The sequence below is a fragment of the Cricetulus griseus genome, chromosome 2 (assembly GCF_003668045.3).
Source record: "Cricetulus griseus strain 17A/GY chromosome 2, alternate assembly CriGri-PICRH-1.0, whole genome shotgun sequence".
NCBI lineage: Eukaryota > Metazoa > Chordata > Mammalia > Rodentia > Cricetidae > Cricetulus > Cricetulus griseus.
In genome coordinates, this window is record NC_048595.1 from 370,931,431 (window position 1) to 370,952,915 (window position 21,485).

Here is a 21,485-nt window from a genome sequence, read left to right on the forward strand (position 1 = left end):
TGTGTGTGTGTGTGTGTGTGTGTGTGTGTGTGTTGTGTGTGTGTGTGTGTGAGAGAGAGAGAGAGAGAGAGAGAGAGAGAGACAGAGAGAGAGAGACAGAGAGAGAGAGAGAGAGACAGAGACAGACAGAGACAGAGACAGAGAGAAGACAGACAGGGTTACTTTGATCTCACAATCTTCCCTGCCCTGTTTCCTAAATGCTAAGATGGTACATGTGTGCCTCCACACATAGGGCACCAATGAGTTAACACTGAGTCTGTGGGCTGCCATTTCCAATGTGTGGGCTTCACTAAGAAGACTCCCAAAAGAAGCGATAACTGAAATATTTACTTTTGCTATCTTCTTGTGGGCTTAAGACTAACTAGTCTTTATTTTCTCCACTTTGGGACTTTGGATCACACCATTAGCTCTTCTGAGTTTGCTAACCTGAGGTCTTGGGACTTGCCAGCTTTCATCATTACGGAAGCCAATTCCTTAACTTGCAACTCTCTGCACAGACCCTACGCAGTGCCTTTAGAGAAGACTGTCAAGGCTGTGCATTCCATAGTCTTCTCCAGCTCTTAGGTGAAACCCTAGTCATAGCTTTTTAAGAGCTACATCTTTATGAAGCTTTTGAATTTTTTTTTAAAAAAGATTTATTTATTTGTTTATTTATTTATTATGTATACAGTGTTCTGTCTGCATGTATGCCTGGACGCCAGAAGAGGGCACAAGATCTCATCCTAGACAGTTGTGAGTCACCATGTGGGTGCTAGGAAATGAACTAGATTGAGGACACAAAACTGCCACACCTGAGATAGATTCATTTTTTAAAAAGAAAATGATGGCTGGGGATGTAGCTCAAGAGCATAGCATTTCCCTACCATGCGCAAGACACTAGGTCCAAACTCTGACAGCACAGAAATGAAAAAGAAAAAGAAAAAGAAAAAGAAAAAAAAAAAAAAAAGGTGGTGTGGGGGAGGGAGTTCACCAACTCTGTGGTGTGATCTAGGTGAGTAACAAGTCTGGAAATTTACTTATCAGGAGCTATAAAAGGAAAAGGCAAACCACTTGATTTAGTAAAGAAATTCATGAGCCTCATTTCCTAGCATCTCAGTCAGGTAGAGCCATATCTGAACTTAGGTCTTCTACCCAATTATGACCCAGGCTTCCTTTTACTGTATTTTACCCTCAAAAGGCAGGGTTAAGACAATGAAAATATATACAGATATAATTTTTTTGAAACTGAAAAAAGTAGTAGGAAAAATGTATAATATAGTGTTAGAACACAGTCTAAGAATAGAGTTGCGTGAGAATTTTGAGTGCTTGTGAGAAAACTCCAAGAAAATAAGAAAAGTCTTATGACTTCTGTTTCTTCAAATCATAGAATTGTTCTTGGAATGTGTTTTTGTGCTCCTCCCAGGTGTAGTAGACAAGAGTTTAGATCAGCTGTTGTTATTCACGTGCCTCTATGGGAAAACATGTTTTTGCCATGTGTGGCTTATCCTTGTGATTGAACACCTTACCTGTGTGATTCTTAACCCTCAGAGTATAAATTGTCTGATACTCTGAATAAAGTTGACTATTGAATGAAAATTTAGTCAACCTAATTTTTAGGCTCAGCTCTCCCAGGTTCAGACTGCCTACTAGAGCAGTAAACAATATATCATGTAATTCAATTTAAGAACAGAGGAAAGACATCAGAAGCAGAACCTCCAGCTACATGATAGGACAAGCAAGGAACATTCCCTTATGTCTGGGTAAGGAGTATTTAAAAAAGGCAGCTATGGAGGCTCTATGGAAAAGCATTTCTCAAGTTCCTACACCAAGGATGTTACAACAGTCAATTTCCTGTGCTGTCATGCTATTTCACAGGCATCTCTGTGCATCCATCAACATTCATTTTAAAAAAGTTTCGTCCGGCAATGGTGGCACACACCTTTAATCCCAGCATTTGGGAGGCAGAGGCAGGCAGATCTCTGTGAGTTTGAGGCCAGCCTGGTCTACAAGAGCTAGTTCCAGGACAGGCTCCAAAGCCACACAGGGAACCCTGTCTTGAAAAACAAAACAAAAACCAACCAACCAACCAACCAACCAACCAAACAAACAAACCAAAAACCCAACCATCCAAAACAAAGTTTCCTCAATCAGTACAGACTGTAATTCTAAAACATAATTTTAAAAAATCATCAATCTAAAAAGAAAAAGAAAAACATGAGGTACACTAGTGAAGATTGGCAAAAACATATTAGCTAGAAATTATATAAAATAGAGTGCTTTGGAAAATTGGTAGTTAAATAGGTCCACACATCAATGCTCATAGCAGCATTTAATAAGCAAACATGAAAAACAACCTACATGTTCAATGAGCAGAGAATATATAAATGGGGCTTGGAACCAAGGCTCACTGGGTAATAGCACTTGCTGCTTTTCTAGAGGACCCACTTCTATTATCAGCTCCCACATGGCAGCTCACAACTGTCTCTAACTCTAGTTATAGGGGATTTAACACCCTCTTTTGACCTCCTTAGATACCAGTAAAGTACATGGTGTACATATATACAAGCAGGCAAAACACTCATACACACAAAATAAATTATTTTTAAAAAGGATAAGTAAAAGGTAACAAGTACATCTATGCAAAGGAATATTATAAAGCAATGAAGAGGGAGAAGACGGCATACTGTATAATTCCATTATATAAAATATCCTCAACAGGGAAACTGAGAGGCAACCGAGACACAGAAAGGAGACAAGTGGCTGCCAGAGACTAGAAAGGGATGTGTAGCAAGAAAGCAAGAACTGTATCTGCTGATGGATTTCATGTTTTTGAGGTGAATAAAGAGTTCTAAAACTAACCGGTAAACTGCTGCACAATTCTATATATGCCAGCTTTATACACTTAAACAGTAAAAATCAGTCTTGATTTCTGACAGTCATAAGGACTTACTGGGCTCAGGTACACGCCTTGATGTACGTCTCCAAACTGACCTTCTCCAATGCAGCGTCCAAGTTCTATTCTTTCTCTCTGAATCTCATAATCCCTGGCTGCAAAACATGGCCCACATAGATAAACTAGCCCAGAGTTCCAAATGTGGGCACAACATGATACATACATTCATCTAATTATCATTCATGAATACATTTTCATTTGCAGCATATCAACATAAAAATGTTTGAAAGAGTGGAACTCTCTTAAACATTGTCTTAAAGACTATCAGCAGTAAGTTATGGTATTAGGGGAACTACCAAACAATGAGTTTGGCTGAAGTAGATTTTTTTTTAGCCCATAATGTGCTTAGGAATCTTTGATTTATTTGATATCATATAATTTTCCAAATAATTGCTCTAAATACTGCATTATATGCTTAATAATTGCTATTGGTTTAGGTATTAATATGATGGCTATAAAATTATTTAAAGCAATTATTTTTTAAGTAACTAAAATCTGTTAAGTATGAAAGCAACATTAAACTGTTATGAGTAAACTACATTTCAAAAGTTTAAGAGTTTTCCACTTCACTATAATCCTATCTCTAGATTATTTATGGAGCTAAAAGAGTTTAAAGAGGCAGGTTCTAGAAACTAATTTCAAAGTTAGTTAACTCTGAATTGAATATACCAGCACAAACATTTGAGAGTATGTGTTCCAAAATCATGAGTTACAAGTTCTTTAAGTAGGCTGCTGGAGCACATGGGAATAAAGTATGTGCTAGGAACACAGAAAAACCAAACTCAGTTGGATTAGCTATTCCATCTTGGGTTACTTCATGCATGAGAATCACCCCATCCAGCAATTGTGGTATTATCAGCACAACAGCCAAAAGTTAACAGACTCCTGGGTCAGACAACTACACCTGACAGATCACCCAAGTTTTAGACAGTTGTTCCTTCCTCTTTAAAATCGATTTAGCCAATAATTCCACCGATTATAAAGTATGAGTAAACCAATGACAAGTTTGAAAACATATTAACTGAAACTGAAACACTCCCATCACTCCATGGTGGCAATTGCAAGCAAATGCAGTTATGTCAAAGGATCCTGTTACCTTCATCTATTCCATAGCTTTCTGTATTGCAATTAAGAGAGAGAAAAAAGTGGAAGACCTTGCTTAGAAATTGCTAGTAGCACTTAGGTTAACAACAACAAACTTGGAAAGTACATTTCAATAATATTTACTTAATTATTTTAAGCACAGATAAATAAAAAAAAAAGAAATGAAACACACATAACAATCAAACATCTTTGGAAAGTCTGTATAAGAGACATTTGTATTTTTTAGTCTATTATACTTACCAAAAACACAAATGTGGATTGTCTGAAGAAATGACTAGAAGGCTAGTCAAAATGCAAACACAAGTTGAACTAATTTTCCAAGTTGCTATTGGCAACCCAAACCTATGTACCACATCACAGCTCCTGCACAAATGTTAAAGGGACTCTTGAAAGGCAGGTGGACATGTTCAGGGAAATACAAGCCTCAGAAGCCCGCCTGTTTTCTCTTGATTTTGATAATGTCTCCCTAATGCATAGAAAATCCAAAGGAGAACACTTGAAAAATATTCCACAAGAGTACAGAACCTACTTCTTTTGAAATACATAAAATCAGGTCATTTGGACTTCAAGTTAATTATTATTATTATTATCATCATCATCATCATCATCATCATCATCATCATCATCATCATCACCACCACCATCTTTTTTTTTTTTTTTTTTAATTTTCTGAGACAGGGTTTCTCTGCCTCGTTATCCTGGTCAAGTTAATTTTTAAGGCCTAGATGTGGAGTTTAATTACTTAATACTGACTGATTTGTACACCGTAGTGAAAATTCAAGGACTTATCCAATTCAAGATATGGGGACAATATACTCCCAGGCAGGGTCTGGGGAATGCAGACTTTCCTCCACCAATAAGGTGCACGGTCACAGAAAAAAAATAGTATGTTGACATTTCCAAATTGGAATAGGTCATCAAGTGTTACTGTGCTGTGCTGTCCTGTCTTGCTCCCTGCAAGCTCCTCCCAGTGTGCTGCTTAGAGGGAGGGCTAGCCTCTACTAGTGAATGTCAATGAGGTTATTCAAGGAGAAAAGCAAGCTACTCAATGTGTATGAATACACTTTTGAACTTAAAGTAATACACCACTCAATGTGATCATATGTACCTTTGAACTCGAAATTATACTCATTTTCTATAAAGGCAAAATAATCAACGAAGGCTACATTATCATATCACAGAAAATGAGACCACAAAAATTCTACAATTAATTAAATGAAATTATTTCTGGTATCTGCATTTCAGACTTCTGACCTTAAGCTAGGCACACAGACTTCTATCTACAAGGTGAAAGACCATTCTGTTAGATGCTCAGATGACAGATGTGCTCTACAGCTTCTCATTGTGAGAAGCAGCCTACTCACTCGAGGGCATGGTGTATGTGTCTTCCTCATCGATGATCTCAGCGTAGTCATCTGTCTCTGGAAAAAATAGACAGGTTGGGCGAAGTCAAATCCTTAGCCACTTGGCCTTCAACATAATCTCAAACAGCAGGATTTTGTGCCCCAATCCCACACTGTGCAAATGTTCTCCACAGAACACTAGGATTCTAATTTTGCTCACATGTAATTATGGAAAGAAAAGGGTCATTGTGGACCAATACATATACTTGTTTATCAGAAGGCAAAGAGGCTAATAGTCCTTGTGAAACCAGGAAGATGTGAACTGAGCACTATAGAATTCAAAGGAGACATCTGTTTAGCCTAGAGCTCCCCCTTGACACTACCAAGTGCACATCTAAACCACACTGGCCTGATAGTTTGTAAGTGAGATAAGCATCTTCAAAGTCCAGTTTGCTCCATTTATCCTGCAAGGACAAGTATGAGCTTCTCCTCAGAGAATAGTGACCCAGTTTCTGAGGAGACTATACTGGGCTGATTTATTGCATTTATTCTGGGTTAAAAAAGAAAACAAAAAAACACACACACATTGCAGCAATTTATCTTCTGGTGCCTTTTTACCCAGGCAAAAGATATGATAAAAAGAATAAGAACAAACAAACAGCATATTAAATTGAATTCTTTTTGAGATGAGGTGGGTAAGTTCATGCTTTCACTAATTCCTTTTTGTAAATGCAGCAACTTAACCCACCATGATAATACTGGGAAAATTAAAAGAACACTTATGTGGAGAAAACTGCCACTGCTGAGCAATACCAGTTCTGTGAAGACAGTTGAGTGGATTTGCCAAGCTGCTGATAAAGCTCTCAGAGAGCTGGGCTTGACACTTACACTACTGAATCCCAGAGGCTACAAGCATACTATTTTGGTGCACTACTGAAATCAATAGCATACAAGTCAAGGGAACTCTAAGAAGCACTCTTTCCAGTGTTGAGGTTGTTAGCCACTGCATGGACTACAACAGGATAAACACTGCCACCAAACCTCTAAAGCTGTGGTTCTCAACCTGTAGGTCACTACCCCCACAGGAGTCACATATCAAATATTTATATTACAATTCATAACAATAACAAAATTAGTTGTGAAGTAGAGGCAAAATAATTTTATGGTTGAGGTCACCACAACACGAAGGACTGTATTAAAGGGTTGCAGCATTAAGAAGGTTGAGAACCACTGCTCTAAAGAATGTAGCTCTGAATGTATAGTCAGCCCTAAAAGGGATTAAAAGTTTAAAAAAAAAAAAGTCTGGCTGGGTTTTTTTTTTTTTCCACCAACAAATCAAATCTCCTAAATCCTTGATGACAGGTAAATATACTGTTTCCACATGTTTATAAGCACTGTATATACAGAATTAAAGGCAAAGTTTTGTTTTGTTTTTCTAAGATGGTGTTTCTCTGTGTAGCCCTGGCTGTCCTGGAACTCACTTTGTAAACCAGGCTGGCCTCAAACTCATGTAGATCCACCTCTGCTGGGATTAATGGCATGTACCACCACACCCAGCTTTTTAAAAACTTGTATTTATTTATTTTTTTCAAGACAAGGTTTCTTTATGTAGGCCTGGCTATCCTGACACTCTGTCTGTAGACCAGGCTGGCTTTAAACTTAGAGATCTGCCCGCCTCTGCCTCTGCCTCCCGAGTGCTGGGATTAAAGGTTTACGCCACCACTGCCCAGCTTAATTTAATTTTAAAATGTTACATGTGTGGATGTTTTGCCTGCATGTATGTCTGTATAACATATACATGTCTGATGCCCATAGAGGCCAGAAAAAGGCACCAGAACCTGGAATTGTAGTTACAAATGGTTGTGAACCACTATGTAGATGCTGGAAATCAAAGTTGTCCTCTGGAAGAGCAGCCAGTATTAATTTCTGAGCCATCTCTACAGTCCCTAAAACAAAGTTACAATGAACCTGAAATGACACCTTCTTGCCTCCCTTACTGGGTTCTCAGAGATTTGGCACCTTGCAGGACCGCTACTTTGCACTTATAATAAGAAAAACAAATGAGAGGGTGGAGGGAACTGCTCAGGCATCTCTAATAACCATGACCAAGTGGAGGAGTCTACTCCAATAGCTGAGACTATAGAAGCAACACACCATTCAGACTGGTCTCTGCCAATTGCTTTCTTTTTCTCAAAATGTAGTAGACTTAGTCACCACACCACCCCATAAAATGAATGCACCAAGGCCGCTGCAACACAACATCCTGAAGAGTAGAAGACCACAGTAAGCTCATTCCAAAGTCAATCCTCTCAGTTAACTATAGTCTACAGTCTGAATGAAGGATGTGAAACAGAAGATGACACCAATGTCAATGACCTCAACTGAGTCTTACTATGTCCTAAAGCTCACATGGGATCAGATCACAGTTTTGGTTTCTATTACCACGCCTTGCTTCAAAATTTTCCTCAAACTAATTATCCCTTCCTTGTTCTTAATTCCCTAATGTAATCCTTTAAGTGTCTCATTAGTTTGCTTCCTTAACACCTATTTGCCCACCTATCCAGAATAGGGTCTACTGGAGCAGTGTCCCCATGTGTACTTTTCTCCTCAGTATCCTTAGCACAGTGCCTAGCACAAAGCAGGTGATCCGGAGTTATCTGCTACTCGATGAGGAAGAATACTTGGTGGCAACATAGTGAAGACAGTGTATACCCAGGACCTAAAAAACTTGTTCAGGGAAGCACAGACAACACACAGAAGAGCACTCTATACCTATCAGTTTACCTGCCTATGCCACAGCCATGCCTTCATGTGTATAAGAGAGTAGCATGCACATATGGAGTTATGATGACAGCAGGCGATGGTAACCGGCATTGAGAAATGGCAGGCACTCCTGTTGCCGCCGTTCATGAGGGCTATCTAAGGACTTGAGTTCTTGCCTCCAGACCCTTTCAGTCAGTCTCCACTCAACTCAAGTACCGCCAAGACAAGCTCATAAAATCCCCAGGAGACACCAACCTTGAAACAATTCAGAAGGCAAGAAGTGGAAATGGCTTATATATAGCAGACTAACATCAATATGGATTTGGGAAAATAATACTGCCTACATTTCACAAGAGCCTGTATATGCCAGGTATAGTGGCTCACTCCTGAAATCTCAGCAATTAGCTGGTTAAGGCAGTAGAATCACTTAAGAGTTTGAGTGAGACCTCATCTCAAAAACCCCAGAACAGAAAAGATTTATTTCCTAAAAAGTTATTCGAGTTCTATACAAAACATATGGGGACTTATGAGAGCTGTGTGTTGCTTTATGGATTGGTTCGATTGATTCGCACAGAGCATACTGTAGGAGCAGAAATCAGGGAATGTCTGTATCTTTAGTGACTGTGGAACAGTGTAACACTGGTAACAAAGTGATTTACATGGTCAAGATTCCTAGGCAGCTGTGGAGGGGGAGCTGGATTCACATTTCGACTTGAAATGACTGGGGCAAGGTGCCTGAGCTGACAAATGCTGGGCAGTACTGTGAGCAGTCACACCATCAGCCTTCAGCAGAACCCTTGTTCACACATAGACTGAGGAGGCGGGTGGGTCTCAACATGTACTTGTGTCACAAAGCCTTGGCTTTATACTCTTTCAAAGTGTTTGGAATCAGGTGTGGTGCTCTAATTCCAGCATTTTGGAAGAAGAGGCAAGTGGATCCTCTGTGAATTCTAGGCCAGCTTGGTCTACAAAGAGAGTTCCAGGACAGCCAGGGCTACATAAAACAGAGACCTTGTTTCAAAAAGACAAAATAAAACAACAAAAAGTATTTGGAACTATACTTGTAAGATCAGGCAACCCTCTGCTTTAAGGCTATTAAAATAAGTGTTTGGGGTCACAATTCTGCTCTAGGGAACTCAAATTCATCAGAACTGTGACCTGGCAGACAATTTTGGGATTATTTGGCAAGACCACAACTCGGCTACTCCCTGTAAGATGGGGTATAGCCTTGCTCTGGCTAACTCAGTACCAGGAAATTTAAATGTGAGGAAAGTACACATTAATGCTTGCAATGCACCCATTTGTGGTAACCACTGCTTGTCTATATAGGCGTCTGCAGTAATCCTCACAATGACCACTGGAGCTTTTTCTCCTGGGGAGGCAGGGTAAGCAAGCTTGTGACAGGATGAGAAAGTGGAGAACCCTGGAGCCCAAGGTGCACCTCTAGTGTCTCTCTGCTGGTTAATGTCTCTTCCATCTGTGAATTGTGGGGGCTAATGTGGCGCAGGAGGACTGGCAGATAGTCTAGAACCACAGGAAGCACTAAGCATAGCAGGTGCTGATAACTGACATCACAGAGCACCCCAGAAGTAAAGCTCCACAATGGCTTCAAATTCCACAAGGAACACACCTTTTCTGGAGTTATGTTAGTTACAAACTCTTTGCAGACAGCTCACTCTCTGCAGGTTTACATCTCCATCTCAAAACACATAGGCAAAATAATCTCCACTGAAGGTATTCTGACACTCAACCATAAGGAAAAGTACAAATTTCCCTCCCTCTACTTAAACTTGTAAAACTTAATCTTTTGGAATAAATATACCACATTTTGTGCAGGAACAACACAAAGCAGTCAAGAACCCTGACACTAAATGTAATTTTAAAATATTACCAAATATGGAGAAAAACAGTAATCATTCCTATTGTTAGTACTTCCCTAATTATCTCTGTTGAATGATTGTTAAAGATCACGGTCTTTCCTTTAAAATACCTCACTTATAAATTAAGTTATTGTACATGCACCACATGATAATCTCACAGCAGTAACACAAATGTGAAAATAAATATTACCGTCCCCACTAATTTCATCTGCAGATCCAGGTGGCATGCAAAGAAAGGAGAAGTAGGGAACAGAGAGTAGAAGAGACAGGAAGGAAGGAGAGAAGAGAGGGAAACACACTATTAAAATGACAAGTAAATCAAAGATTAAGAAAATAACAAAACCACCCCAAGGTTCATTCACAAGATAACAAAAATTGTACTAGTATGTTTTACTGGAGTTGAAGCCCATTAAGCCAAATTTTAATCTGCCAGCAGATTGTATACAGTTATACAGGAGAACAGCAGAGCTTAATTACTTTCTACTACACTAGACCAAAGTAATTTGATTGCCTTTTCATTGTTAAATGTTAAACAGGCTTCTACTTTCCTTAAGGACCATTTGTGTCTTTTAGAAACAAGTGATAAGAATCTCATCATTACCATGTAAGTAAAAGGGTCACCAGGAGATATGTCCATGAATCATATCTCAATGAGGTAGTAAATTTAAGTCTCCATGACAGATGTAGGCCATGCCCACACCAACATGAAGGGCAAGTGTAGTTCTCAAGGCTCTGATGACAATTCAGCCTCCCATTTGAATTCATACAAAACTACTAATTTTCAGACATTTTTGAAAAAAATATTGTTTTAGTAATTACAACAACAAAATCACTGCTTTATTAGAAACTCTCCAAATGGCACAGCTGTCTCATCTATGCTGCATTCCTGAACATGTGCCTCCCACAACACAGAATGCAGATACCCAGGGCTCATATGGACCATGTCCCACATGCTACATTAGCGAAGTCCTAAGGCCAGAAACAGGTCTTGACAACCCCTGTAGGAAAACAAGACAACAGAAATGCCACCAGGAAGCTACTTCTTGCCTTGTCATGCATTTAAAAGCCAGCAAATGGACAACAGATCGGCTAGTTGAAACAGTAAACTGTGTCAATTATGAGACACAAAATCTGTCCCCCAAGTTATCACTTCTGGACAGTGAACAGCACACTGATATTCAGTATGGCTTTGAACTGCTTGAGACAATCTAGAAGCATCTAGTTAAAGTTAGCTTTGTGAGGTGCCTTAATTGACAGGAAAGCCTGTGCAAGTGCAGTGCAGTGCAGTACCGGTTGGAGGAGGTTCAAGGGAACAGAAGACCAAAGGGAGAAAGCGCCTAGCTTTCTTAACTTTATGTTGGCAGTGATTGACTCCTTTACAAAGAGGCAAGAAAAGAAAGAGAAAAACAGAAATAAATTATTTCAATTAAAAAAAAATCCCAGCCAGTTAATTTTAAAGCTACATGTATAAGAACAAATACAAAATTGAAATTAGACCATTGGCAAACCTTATTTCTTACTAGTACTGATTTTAAGAATTATTTGTTTTTACTAAGGATTAACACTAAACACAGAAAGAACAAATAATAAACAGCTAGAGGCTCTTCCAGTCAAGTAACAAATAACACAACTACAACAAAATAAAAAGGGGGGAAAAACACAACAAGACTAACAAAAAACAAAGACTAATAACTTAAGGACTGAGAACAGTCTATTTGTGAACATTTAACATCTGTCCATAAAAAAAAAAAAATCTTAGAAAACTGTAAGTGCTTTATGAGCAATAACAGTACTCATGATCTGGAGGATCTTAACAAACTGGTGATGAGGACAACCAATTACTGAAGCTGCAAGCTGCCACCATATATCCTTTTGTTTGCCCATCTAAGTGCTTAAAACTTATTGGAGGGACTCACCCTCTATGTAAAGCAGTGAGGATACAGAGTAGCTACAGTATAGCAGTAGAGCATACACATCAGAACCAAAGCCTTTAACATGTATCAGACATAGTGTGACAGTATACAGAGGCACAGGGTGCCATTGATAACAGTCTTGACTTGCTGTGCCTGCCCATGGAGAATAAAGGTCAAGATAGTCTGGTCATCAAGAAAACAATAATCTCAGTACCCACAGAAGAGAAAGGAGAAGAACTGAAATGTACAAACTAGCACTATTTTTCAAGGGGCATGATTTGATTTCAGTGATAGTTACTGACTATTTCATCTTAGTGCTTGTCTGAAAAGCCACTCTCAGTTTCGGACTTCCTACATGATGGCTCTTGCCAGATTTCCTACATGATGGCTCTGGCCAGACAACAAAATGCTCCATTTGATGCTGAATGGATTATGGACTGAGGCAGAATGAGGGAGGATCAGGATCGAAGAGTTATATAGGTCATTACTGCAATGAAATAGTATCGACTGTAGATGACAGCATCTATCAGTATTAATTCCCTGGTTTTAAGAATTATGCTCTGACTGTGTTAGATGATGTCTGAAGCCAGGAACAGAGATGAATGCTTATAATCCATAGCTTTGGAGATGGAGGCACTGGAGGCAGCAGAAGCAGAACTTGGAAGGCCTGTCTGGGCTATATAGGACCCCATGTCAAAAAACATAATAAACAAGCAAAACAAAAAAATAAAAAATATACAAACAAAGCTAACATGAAATAAACTAGATTTGTGTAAAAAAAAAATACCTAAGTTTTCAACTCACAATTCTTAGAACCCTTCTCTAAGAATGTATGGTGAAAAAATAAAAACATAAGAAGCCTGATAGTCTGACAAAAAGGATGTAAGAAATGGAGGTAAGGATTATATCACAGCTATCTCACTTTATAGGCTTCCTGGGAGCAACCAAAAGGAGCAGCCAGAACATCAACAATCAAGGAGAATAAGGTAGTAAACAGGGAAGTATAGGAGGTGGGAACAATCAGGATCTGCAATGCACAGAACTGAAATGAGAGGCAAAGGACCAATAGAGAGAGGGAAACCACTTAGGGAATTGTGGAGGCTCAGGCACAGCTCTGCTCAGGCACCAGGATTCAACTATAACATGCTAGGCATGAGGTACTTGTTGAACTTCTAAGAGGAGGTAGTAAGCAGGCTACACACTGAATTTGGCTGAAGAGAATGGCAGAGGGTGGTGGTGGCGGCAGCAGCAGTGGTAGGAGGAACTTTTTGAGTTCAAGGCCAGCCAGGTTTACAAAGTGAGTTCCAAGACAGCCAAAGCCGTCACAGAGAAACCCTGTCTCAAAACAAAACAAAACAAAACAAAACAAAAAACCCGAACAACAATAAAACCTCTCCCCAAGCACCCCCCGAAAAAACAAAACGAGAGAGGGGGGTCAAAGAGGGAGGGATGGATGCAGACAGAACAGTAGAGAGGCACAAGCTTAATTAAGCCATAAAAGGACACAGATCCCACAAGAATGGTACAAAGACTGACAGCAAGTAGCTCAAAGACTCAGCACTGGGTCCTTGGCATGAAGAGTGGCCAGCAAGTGAGACATCTACCAGCCAAGATGCACTGAGCTCTCAAGAGGATCCTGCTGGGGTTAGAAAAAGGAGGAGTTTGGATGAGATGTCATACTGTCCTAGTTTCACTTCTGTTACTGTGATAAAACATCCTATGAAAGGCAATTTAGGGAAAAAGGTTTATTTTATCTCACAATTCCAGGTTACAGTCCATCACTGCAGGAAGTTAAGACAAGAACCACCTGGGCAATACTCATTCAGAGTCAAGAGCAAATACACAATGAATCTGTGCATGCTCATATTGCTTAGCTCCCTTTCTCTATTTCTGTCCAATTCAAGACTCAAATCTAGGAAATGTTGCTGCCCAAAATGGGCATACCTTCTCACTCCAATGAATATAATTCAGACAGTTTTCCACAGAATGCCACAGGCCAACTTGATACAGATAATCCTTTTTTTATTTTTTTTTGGTTTTTTCGAGACAGAGTTTGTCTGTGTAGCTTTGGAGCCTATCCTGGCACTCCCTCTGGAGCCAAGTTGGCCTCCAACTCACAGAGATCAACCTGCCTCTACCTTCCTAGTGCTAGGATTAAAGGCGTGCACCACCAATGCCCAGTTTAGATAACCCTTCTATAAGACTTGCTTTTAAAGTGATTCTATATTGTGCAGGTGGACAAACAGAACTAACCACCATAGCCAGGGCGTGGTGGTGCATGCTTTTAATCCCAGCATTCTAGAGACAGTCAGGTGGGTATCTGTGAGCTCCAGGCCGGCCAGACAAGTTTACGTAGTGAACTCAGGACAGCCAGAACTACATAATGAGACCTGTCTCTAAAAACAAACAAATCAAACTGGCACATGTATTAAAAGCTGTTTTCCCATTTCTCAAGTAGGTAAACTCTGAGTTTGCAATGTAAATTATTCCAACCACATAAAGGAAGTATTGGCAATAAAATTTACAAACTGCCCCTTTGTGGCCAAGGTATGCAAATCAACAGTTTCCAACACTAGTTGAGCCATTCACAGAGACCATTACAGAGGACTTGTTTGAGACTGGTTAGACCCCAACCCCCCGGCCAATTTTCATGTATTTATTTATTTTTGGTGATAGGTCTCATATGTAACACTGATGGCCTATAACTTGCTATGTAGTTAAGATGAATATGTGCATCAACAAACCAGCAGACAGCATCCTTCACGGTTTCTGCTTGAGTTCCTGCTCAACATCCCTCGGTGATGGACTGTAACGTGTAAGTATAAGCCAAATAAAACCTTTCTTACCCTAAACTGCTTTTAGTCAGTGTTTTATTATAGTAATAGAAGTAAAACTAGAGCATTACAAACAACAGGAGGGCCTGTTGTCAAGACAGAAAAGGCAGGGAAGAAACGGAACAAGGACGTCTTGTTTCACTCTTATCTGGATAAAGCTAAGCAGAAACACAGGCAATATGGGATTTGCAAACACTGAGTACCTGAAAACGTTTTTTATATTTAGAGGGAAATGAGCTTGAAAACCATTTTCTTTGGAATAACAGGATTACAGGCATATGTAAGAGCTGGAGGCAAAGGTGAAATGAAACTGGATGTAAACTTTTGGCTGCTGAATCTGGGTGATGAGTATGTGGGAAATCGTTTCACAATTCTGTCCTGTCTTTTGCATATACTTGAAACATACCATGATAAAATATTTAAAGAAATTCCTTAAAGGCAAAACACACCATGAGAATTTGATAGTATCTATCTACCTCTATGGCTTAACTTGAATCACACAATCTGAACATAACCTATAATTTCTATGCAGTTACTAACTGTATCATCAACTGAGAAGCTCTCAGGTGGGATTCCTTTCAAGTTTGTCCTGTTCTTCCATGTCCGCAGGATTTGTTTGATAGTGAAATGATGCTTAGGCATCTTGCAATCTGTAGTAAGTTCATTAATTACTGTTCTAATCAGTTTAGTCAGGAGGTTAAGGTTTGTTGAGTCAAGAATACTTAAGTTGTACTGCCTACTCTAATACACTTTTTACCTTTTTGTGGAGACAAAAATGCATTTTTGTTTAAAATACTCTGGTATAGTGATTCATTTTTCTCCTGGTATGAAGATTGTTGGGGAAGACAAGAACCAAACCCCACAAGGCGGAAGAGGCAGATCCACAAGGACTTCTTGCAAAAAAACAGAAGTTCTCATTGCTTAGCCTTTTGACAGGAAAAGTGACTCAGGTCATCTAGTGCTGGGCACCATCTCCCACATATGAAAGCACAGAGTTCAATGCCAGGGGAAGGAGGAGGAGTCCTCATCTCTGGCCCTCACACAGAACACTATTTCTCAACCTACTATGTTGATTTCTTTGCTTCTATGATCTTTGAGTGCTTGAGATTCTTCAGGCACCACAGAGGAAAGCAATGTGATTAAGCACCACCCTCCGATATCACTAGCATCAGGCTGAATTCTATCAAGATGGGGGAATGAACAAGAAACAATGTGAGTAGGTTGTTCTCATAACTCCTGTCCTTATCTGTGCACACTATCACCAGCCAGAGTGGCTCTAGATGCCAGAGACAGAGAAGCCTGTCAATAGTTCCTCCTAAATTAGTCTGCCAGGTCAGAACATTTTTATTGTGACCACTATGGTTAGAATAATTCCTATTTTTTTTTCCAGGTTCTCAAAGAGTATTCCTGTAATAATAGCGAATGCCTACCACTCTGCACATATCACCAGTAATGCATCATAAAGCATATAATTTAAAACAATGAACTTTTCTCCATCAGTACCAGGGAATGAACATAAGGACTTATACATGCCAGGTAAGTGTTCTATTACTAAGTTACATATCCAGCTTAAACAAACAAACAGCCTCACTAAGGCTTCTTGCAGAGGCTGGCCTCAAACTTACAATCCTCCTGTCTCAACCCCCACCCCTACCACCAAGAAACTGGGATTGTAGATGTGTGCCACCACATCTGGCTCCCAAATAAACTTCTACCTGTACTTTTGTTTGTCTGTTTCCATTTCGAGATAGGGTTTCTATGAGTGGCCCTGGCTGTCCTGAAACTCAATCTGTCAACCAGGCTGGCCTTAAACTCAGAGATCCACGTGTCTTTGCCTCCCAAGTACTGGCATTAAAGGCATGTGCCAATGACTCCAATGAACTTATATACTAATTAGCAATATTCTAAAGTTAGGGGAAGGGATCCCCCATTCTATACCTTTAAATTATGAATAGTGTTTAAATCAAGCATTCAAAGCCATGTGGTATATGCCTGAAATTCCAACATTTGGGAGGCTCAGGCAGAAGGATCACAGTGAGTTCCAAGCCAGGCTGGGCTATATAGTAAAATCAATGAAGCCTAGGATTTAGAATGAGGCCCCATCTCAAAGTGTGTATGGGGGGAGGGGGTTGGCAGCAGAATAGATAACTCTGGAAAGCATGGCACTGTCACAATGGAAACTAGATGGTAAAATTAGGCACAAGTAGCTCTTTCAAAATGAAAAAGGGCAGACTTTTGAATTCAAATAGAAAAGTCAGTACTTTATTACTGCTGCTAAATGGGGTAAAATTCTACAATGTAGTCACATGTTAAAATATTACTCCCCTGCACACATCAAGATTTTACAATGATCAATGAAAAAAGAACGAGTTCTTAAAATTCAGGGCCTGGGCTTCCAGCAGACTCTCTATTACTCACTGCTGCATGAACCTGACCAAGCCACTAAAATTCCTTAAGCATGTAAATAAGTACTTATATTTGCTAAGCAGCAGCAGAGCAATCAATGAACAATAGACCCAGTATGTAAGAGTGGACAGGGAGAGAGATGCAGGGATGATTACAGACTCCCAGCCTGGCACTTCTCAGACATGTACAGATCACAACCACTCAAGCATATTTGAGATGTTCTAGGATTTGAAATGAAGCAGCCTGATACAAACATTTATTTTGCAAAATGTTTTCTTGGCAGTTAGGATAAGTTTCAGTCACTAACTCAATATACCTAAAAGTATCCTATATAGATAGAATTATGCATAATGAAATAATAATCTGTTTTAAATTTTTTACATGTGCAATAGTACTTTTTTAAAAAGTCATCTCAAAGTAGTATAGAAAGCTCAACAGAAAGAAACTAAAAAAAAAAAAAAAAAAAAAACTTCTTCCAGATAAAAAGGACCACTACAGTCCTTTCTATAGATATATAAAAGAGAAAAATTGTAATCTATAGTCTGATTTTGCATGGCCCAAATCCCATACAAGGGCCACAGAGTAACAGAATGGCAACCATAATGGATTTCTATTTACACTTGAGGTTTGGGGGCTCAATCAAGTCCTACTCATTCCTAGAAAATTCAAAAGACAAAACAACAAAACCCATCAAACAAACTGGGGGGAAGTTGCTGAATAAATGTTCATGGAGTTGACTGAAAAAAAAAAAAACCATCAAACACAGTTATGTCTTCAAAACACTTGAAGAACACTTACTCTATGATCTGGTAAATGTCCTCACACCAACACTGTTCCAGCAGCACCTCAAGCCTAAGGGCCATATTCATTCAAGGCATATTCATAGATCCCAGTGGACAGCCTGGGACACTGGTCTTATAGACGGGGCTAAAAGCTCACAAGAGGCATAAAAACCACAATATGCCTAGGGAAAAATATTATTCCAGTAGGTATCTTTGTGAAACTCTGTCAATTTCATTTTTATAGAGAAATAGTTGAAATTTCAAAGGAAAACCTGCCAAAAAGATGCTAGAGAACATCCAACCTAGGGTACCCCACACAACAAGCATTTGTTAAATGCATTCAGTCCACCTGGTCAGGTGTGTCATGGGTAAAGGAGGCAGGGTGTAGCAGGAAAGTGAGCACACACAGACCACAACCCACTCCACTGGCCTATACAAAGCAAGGTCACTGTGGCAGTAGATACAAAAGGCCCAGGCCTAGCAAAACCAGGATTTTAATGTGGAGTCAGCATCTCACTCCACATGGAAAACAAGCAATAAAGTCTAGAAATAATCTTGGGATCTGGTTATAGCACAGCACTGTCAGCTAGGCATCGCATTAACAAAAACATTCCCAGGGAGTCTGTGCACAGGCTTCAGGCTAGGTGGGTACTGTGTCTGTGAAGACACGATTTTCAAATCTGAATTTGTCTAGGAGCAAGCAGTAGATGGTGTGATCAACAGGGCTAAAAACACCAGCTCTGTCACTGATCACTTGTCTCAGCCTGGATCAGGGAACTATGTAGGGATGGTCAGGAACTAAAGTGCTGCCTGTCAGCTTTCAGGAACAGAAAGATTGTTGTGTAAGGAAAGACAGAACAAGATAATGGGACATCTCCAGCAGAGCTAGACAGAAGAGAGTGACCACAATCCCTAAAATAGTGTGAATGAGAAGCAACATAACTGAGGAAAAAGTGGGGAGTAGAAAGGCAGGCTGAGATCAAGGGACGGCATGGACAGCTGGGCTAGACAGAGTTCGACAGAGTCTGAGTGCCATCTGGTAGGCACAAAATTTTTTATTCGTAATTTTTTTTTTTTTGAAAGAAGTAACTCAGAGAAGAGAACACAATTCCTTCTTAGACACCTGAGGAGAATAAAACAAAGGCAGAACCCTAAGAAATTAAAATGAAGTTTGAAACTGATACTCTAGTTTGCACAGTGACTTTATTTTTGCTCTCTGTATAACTTCAGCACATTTTGTAACCTCTTGGGCTTTAGTTCCCTCATCTATATGTGGAGAGGAAGGATCTCAGCAGTCTGTCAGGATTTCATGAGGTAATTCATAGAAAAGAACATAGCTCATAAAGCAAAGTAGAACAAAATAGTGCTCACTAAAATCTAGCCAAACAAAATGCCAACTTTTTCTTTCTTTGGAAGGGGTAGAGTCAAAAAGGGAGGGGGCTCTCTGGAAGTAAAATGCAGAGCTTTGACACTGACAAACTTGAAGGAAAGTGAGGTTCTATCCTGAAGAATGAGAATATTAGAACCTTAGGGCCTAGGACCTATAAAACACCCAAAGGTAAACAGCAGAGGAAGTTTGAGCTCACTCCCGTGTCTGGGCAACTATGGGGATTGTGGCAATCACAGTCACCAGTTCCTAAGCTTCACCTGTAGATGCCTTTCCACAGGGCATATACATTTCAGTGCCTAAATGATTAAGTAGCACTCAAACCTTACCCATCTATCCTATCCTACAGACCACACTAAAGACTCAGCCTTAGGCTAAGGGGCTGCTTCTTTCCTCTGGACTCCTACTAAGGCATGTGAGCCTTTCCCCCTTCCACCACATTAAAAACTGTGAGGGCCTGATGAGTCCACAGTATCAATGCTGTACCCACCACAAGCCGAACAAGAACTGCATAAAGACCTGATGACACCCAGTAACCCTTTTAGAAGTCTGGGTTTCTTCCTAAAGTCATGGTTTAGGCTCTCAAATGATTGACATGTCCCAGAGAACATGTAGTCGCCCTGACACTGTCCAGTGAGACCAATTCAGAACCAAGAGCTTCTCTGTACTAGACCAGGAAGTAGCTATTGGCTCTAGGCCATCAGAGCACAACAGTGTTGCACACTAACAGAATGACTCTGCATGGAGTGTATCACAAACACAAACACCTGTGGAGTAAAGGGTTGTGGGATGTTTGTGGACAAGGAAGAGAACAAACAGATACATTAGTATGCTGTACACCGAAAGAGCATCCAGAAACAACTGAGCAAAAATACAAAACTAAACTTAAAAGAAAAACTGACTCCAAACAAACAAACAAACAGGAGGAATTGAGTCTCATCTGTCACATATTGAATGTACCAGAGGTATTATTTTAGAACTATACCCTTTATGTTCACAGGCATAGCTGAGAACAGATGGTATGTGGTAATATATACACATGTGGACATTATGTGCATGTGGGTATATGTATGTTAAGATACACAGCTTGGGCCCTTGGAAGGTGCCTTTTTCTGTCCCTCCTTAAAACTCTTCTATCCTTCATATTTTTAGATGAGGGGAAAAGGGGCATATATACTTTGAAAACATAACAAAAAAGTCACCAACCAACAAATAGTTAAGATAATGCTTATGCAGTACTTTGACTGTATTAAATAACCATTATGTTAACTGTGAAAGATAAAAACCATTTTAAAAAAATCACAATTTTGAACTTCAAACACACAATACAAAGTATATTCTGTTAAATCCTGCTGGACTGTAAAGATTAATTATAATAACAATTTCAAAAGTTAAGGTTTTCACTCTAAACACAACATGGCATCAAAAAAATGTGAAGCCCTACGTATCATGGTGAGTAACATGGTAGGGCCACAGGCAACATCTACAATAAAGTATATGGACAGGATTTACTACAGGATAGTAAATCCACGAAGATGCTTTATGTTCTAAGCAGATGAACTGAACAGTGTCATCTGCACCATCCACCCTGCAGCTTTCTCTCTGAGATCTCTGCCTGAAGATCCTTACCTGACACAGAGACTGCATGTGTCCGAATGCCTTGTTTTTCACTGTTGGCCAACCTGCAACAGAGCAGACAAAGCGTAAGTGCTGTCCTTCCCAGGACCAAAACACTTGTCCTTGTCAAACAGGCAACTGTATCTGCCTCAGATTAGGAAGGCCAGCACCATTCCTGAGAGATTAAGTTCTAGACCGGTGGTTTGTTTTTTTTAATTGGAGTCTACGTTTTAAGATACTGAGTATGGACAGGCTAAGTCAATGCTTTTAAGAGCAGAAATTAAAACAGACAACTGGGGTAAGGATGTAGCTCAATGACAGAGCACTTGTTTAACACATCTGAGACTCTGTGATTCATTCCCAGCATCACAAAAAAGTAAATTAATTCATTAATTAATAATAATAATAATAATAAACAGAGAGAAAGGCCACAGAAGTGCCTGGTGAAAGCTGTTCACAAAGGTGACGTAGAGCTATATAATTCTATATAATATGTAATGTAAAGGCTATGTAAGTTTTCTGCT

The 21,485-nt window shown here is 39.7% G+C and overlaps 1 protein-coding gene across 5 annotated transcripts in view; it reads right to left on the reverse strand.

The window, feature by feature from the left end:
- Ptk2 (protein tyrosine kinase 2) overlaps positions 1-21,485 on the reverse strand; it is a 194,446-nt gene that overhangs the window by 60,463 nt on the left and 112,498 nt on the right. For all 5 annotated transcript variants that reach the window (XM_027403786.2, XM_035440657.1, XM_035440659.1 and 2 more), the window contains 3 exons: positions 20,974-21,026; positions 5,401-5,457; positions 2,930-3,027 (listed from right to left, as the gene is read on the reverse strand). In XM_027403786.2, coding sequence (XP_027259587.1) covers positions 2,930-3,027; positions 5,401-5,457; positions 20,974-21,026 — 208 coding nt within the window. The remainder of the gene's footprint in view (positions 1-2,929; positions 3,028-5,400; positions 5,458-20,973; positions 21,027-21,485) is intronic.